We start from the raw sequence: 4,590 nt of genomic DNA, 5'->3' as shown, positions 1-4,590 counted from the left end.
ATCATGCAGATAATGTCACTTCATGAAGATAAAAGCGGCGCAGTTTCCATCGCAGCTGCGCGAGAAGCGAAATGAGTCTTTGTTAAATATCTGACTCGAGATTATGAATATATAGGCCCGATTTCACATACGTCGAATGCTTTGAGAAATTGTTTATGACAAAAGCAATTAAATGATAATTGTTAAAAGCGAAAGATCAAATGTAACGAGTTAAAGTAGACCTATATTCTTTGGACGAAGACAATTAAAGTTACACTCTAAAAATGCAGTTAAAAACAACCCAAGTTGGGTTAAATGTTTGTCCAATGTGCTGGACAGTTTTATTTAACCCAACTATTGTTTAAAAATAACTGTATCTCTGGCTTAAAATGAACCAAAATAGGTTGGAAATTAAAAATCAGACACATAATTACTAGAAGCAACAATAATAATCAAAAGGTGAACATTTTAGTAATAAGCAATTTAATAAATGTTTGTTTAATTATTATTCATTAAGCTACATGTTTGTTTATTAATCATATTAATAAATGTTAATTTCCACCCTATTTTGGGTTCATTTTAAGCAAGCAACACAGTAATTTTTAATCAATAGTTGGGTTAAATAAAACTACCCAGCAGAATGGACAAACATTTAACCCAACCGCTGGGTTTGTCCATATTTAACCCAACTTGGGTTGTTTTTAACCCAGCGTTTTTTTAGAGTGTACATAATTTTTAATTAAAGTCCATGTTTCATAAAGCCATTGATTAATATAATCCGAATAATCGTAAAATAGAATAGAAATAAAAATTGAGTGTTTTGAGAATTAATTTACGCGCCGATTATAGCATGCGTTTCGGTTTAGACGAAAAAAATTTTAAAATATTAGATATTAAGTTATCATTTACGTATCATTTTTTTTTTTAGAAATATTTATTATAATATTGTTTGCATCGCCATAATTTAATATAAAGTATTGCTGTGTTTACATTGAAATCATCACATTTGAATGTTGCAAATTTTGTGGTCGCTCACTCTACCAGAAAATGTGTCGTTGAAAGAGATATTTCTATTTTGACCTCTAAAATTACTTCAATTGGCCTAACTTTTTGCGTGCTGTTCGTATTAAATAATAGGCTATTTTTTACTTGAATAATTCAGATATTTTAATATGCAGTTTTATGTATAGTGCATGACGTCCAATAGTAAATAATTGTATCTAAGCTATTTTTAATTGCTTGTCCTCAGAACATCTGGTGCGTGTCTGTGTTGTAGGCGGTTCTGCTGTGATCCAGCACCAATAGCATCACATGGAGTTGAGGAGAATGACGCGAGCAGAGGGAGTTCAGCGGCTCCACGGACTCCTCAAGAGGAGCGCAGGACTCGTGAACGCTCAGTGAGGAGCTCGCGGTCACAGCTCACACACACACACACACACACACACACACACACCTCCCGCGCGCGGCCGCTGGATTACCGGAGCTGCTTCCCGGAGGATCTGACTCCACAAGGCGAAGACGCGCTGGACGTTTTCGTGCAAGTCCTTGGAAGAAGAACATCACAATCAAGCGTCATTTCTCTGCTGAACACCACACGTGTGTATATATATAAAATACGACGTTTTTGTCGAATAAGCAAAGACAGTTTACTTTTAGTTTCAATCTCGACACGGTCCGTGAGCAGCAGAAGTCTGGATCGGCTTCTTCTGGACATCGCAACAGGTCACTGTCGTGCAACACATCAGCAGAGATGCTGGACGGAATCAAAATTGAAGATCAGTTCAGGACAGGAGCAGAGTCTCTGGCAGTGATGCTCGGTGAGTTTAAATCGAAGGGTCACAACATGTCTGTGACGTCTAAATCAAACTAAAAAATATTGGAAACACTTCACGGTCTCGTTTGGTAGCATTACGCGAACATTATTATTTTTAACACGTTTGTCTTTGTTAACTTTAGTTGGTAAATATCTAGGCTAATTGTTCGTGTTAGTTCTAATGCTAACAAATACAACTTTGGATTTTAAAAATGTAATAGCCTAAACATTGACTAAGATTAGCTAATAAATGCTAAAGAAGTATGCATTGTTAATGTTATGAAACCTTATGGTAAAGTGTTACCAAAATATTATTAAATATGACACTAAATGTGCACCTTTTCATGTTTTTACAGCGCTTGTAAATTTCCATAATAGCAGTATAGCTACTATTAAAAACTATATTCTACATAGGCCTATTTTTATATATATATAATTAATTGGGCAACTATAACAATGACGAGTTGTAATAAAAAAAGAGCTTCACAAAATAATTAAATATCACATGTTCGTCATATTGTTAATGGATACTAATGTAAAATGTATTTTTAACATTTAATCAGCTTGTTGTTTGTGTTGCACCAAAAAAAACGAACTGATTTAGAGCAAATATCAAATGGAAACGTGGATTTTGTTGTTGTTGTTGTTTGGTTTTCTAGATTTTTTAAAGGGAAAAACCCCAATTGTATTAGGCCTAAATAATAGCGCAGAAAATAGAACAAATATTTAACTTAATGGACATATTGCAACGACAGTGTCCCAATATCTGCTGTTTTCATTCAGAATTAACTCAGAAAAAGTGTTTTGTCTGATTAAATTACTTGCTTCTATTAAGATTTTAACATAATATATTTTAATATGTTTAAATGTTTTAAATAGCCTAGGCTATTAAATTAAATGTCTGAATACACCAATTAAGTTTACCCCAACAAGGTTTTGAACTGCGCGTTTTCACTTGAATTGCGCGCCTATGATTTGTTATGCAAACACTATTTTCAGTGCAGAAATCGAGTTGCTATTGTCAATGTGGCATTTATGTTGTCTCTCTGTGTGTGTGTGATGTGTTGCAGGTTCAGATTGCGCCCATCAGAGTGTGTGTGAAGGATGTCACAGACCCATCTCTGACCGCTTCCTCCTGCGCGTGAACGACTGCTCGTGGCACGAGGAGTGTTTGCAGTGCTCGGTGTGTCAGCAGCTTCTCACCATGAGCTGCTACTCCAGAGACCAGAAACTCTACTGCAAACACGACTACCAACAGTAAGAGCTGATTCACTCATCTCCAGTCATGTGTGGCGTCTTCTGTCGCGATATCAGTTTGCGTCGCAGAGTATTTTGGTGTGTGTTTAGGAATATTTTTAAGCGATTATTTTTTGTTGTTGTTTTGTGAGATAGCGTTGTTGTTTTCACACGAAATTCAAGGCTATTCTATAAAATACAGGCCTATTATATATCATTTCATTTCATTTCTTTTTTTTTTAACAAATAAGTACATGATTGCAAATTATTGTTGTTATTAATATTAGGAAATGTTATATTTGTGCGCATATTGTAAAAGCAATCAAGCCTATATAGATTCATTATTTGTTAGACCACAAAAAAAAAAAAAAATCGATCTAAACGTGAGAATTAATATAATTATTATAATAAAATGAACTCAAAAAAATGATTAATAATAATCTCATTATTAATGCCGTTGTGCGCGTGCGTGTTTACGCAAATCCCAGAGTCCAGTGGCGGTCATTATACTCGTCTGCTCTTCATGCTGGTCAACAGGTTGTTTTGACTTGTCCAAATCCTTTAAAGTCCTCTTCTTCTTCTTCTTCAGTCATCGCGACATTATCGCCTCCAGCGTCTGACGTCACGGCGTCTCATTCTGCAGGACAGCGAGCAGATTTTAATGAGGCTCCATTAGCAGAGAGAACTGAGTCTTCATGAGTTTATTTGATGCTGGCTGAATCTGTCGCTTTTTGACGCCTATATAATAGTCTTTTAAGTATTGTTTTTGAATAAAATGTACATTCTAAAAATTGCTGGGTTAAAAGCAACCCAAGTTGGGTTAAAAATGGACAAACCCAGCGGTTGAGTTAAATGTTTGCCTAACATGCTGGACAGTTTTATTTAACTCAACCATTGTTTAAAAATGACTATATGGCTTGCTTAAAATGAACGCAAATAGGTTGGAAATTAAAAATCAGACACATAATTACTAGACGCAACAATAATAATAATCAAAATGCAAACATGTATTAATAAGCAATTTATTGTTTAGTTATTATCCATTAAACTTATTAATAAATGTTTATTTATTAAACAGCCTAATAACAAATGTTAATTTCCTACATATTTTGGGTTCATTTTAAGCAATACAGTCATTTTTAAACAACAGTTGAGTCTGGACAAACATTTAACCCAACCGCTGGATTAAAACAACCCAATTGCTGGATTTGTCCATTTTCAACCCAACTTGGGTTGTTTTTAACCCAGCATATTTAGAGTGTAGCCTATGATAAATTCTAATAGCTTAAATTTTATTTTTATTTTTAAAATGTATTTATTTATTATTAGTGTTAAATAAATATTCTGGAATTTTTCTATTTTGTCAAACACCCTGAATTTATCATTTAAAAATTATTATTCAAAAAACATCCATTTCTTTTTTTTCTTTTTATAGATTGGATGTGGTATAGCTAACTTCTTGTATTAAGTTCAGAGATTATCAACATTTTTCACATGACTTTACCATCACAGATGACAGATAGATAGATAGATAGATAGATAGATAGATAGATAGATAGATA

At 33.9% G+C, this 4,590-nt stretch overlaps 1 protein-coding gene across 1 annotated transcript in view; it reads left to right on the top strand.

Annotated features, from left to right (window-relative positions):
- The first annotated feature begins 1,280 nt into the window (after window positions 1–1,280).
- Window positions 1,281–4,590, top strand: part of lmx1ba (LIM homeobox transcription factor 1, beta a) — a 61,602-nt gene continuing 58,292 nt past the window's right edge. Inside the window, exons 1-2 of the mRNA XM_048188029.1 lie at window positions 1,281–1,796; window positions 2,863–3,049. Coding sequence (XP_048043986.1) covers window positions 1,730–1,796; window positions 2,863–3,049 — 254 coding nt within the window. The 5' untranslated portion in view covers window positions 1,281–1,729. The remainder of the gene's footprint in view (window positions 1,797–2,862; window positions 3,050–4,590) is intronic.

The sequence above is a fragment of the Megalobrama amblycephala genome, linkage group LG4, assembly GCF_018812025.1.
Source record: "Megalobrama amblycephala isolate DHTTF-2021 linkage group LG4, ASM1881202v1, whole genome shotgun sequence".
Lineage (NCBI taxonomy): Eukaryota > Metazoa > Chordata > Actinopteri > Cypriniformes > Xenocyprididae > Megalobrama > Megalobrama amblycephala.
The sequence above is the reverse complement of the archived record's forward strand: the minus strand, read 5'-3'. Positions and strand labels throughout refer to the sequence as shown.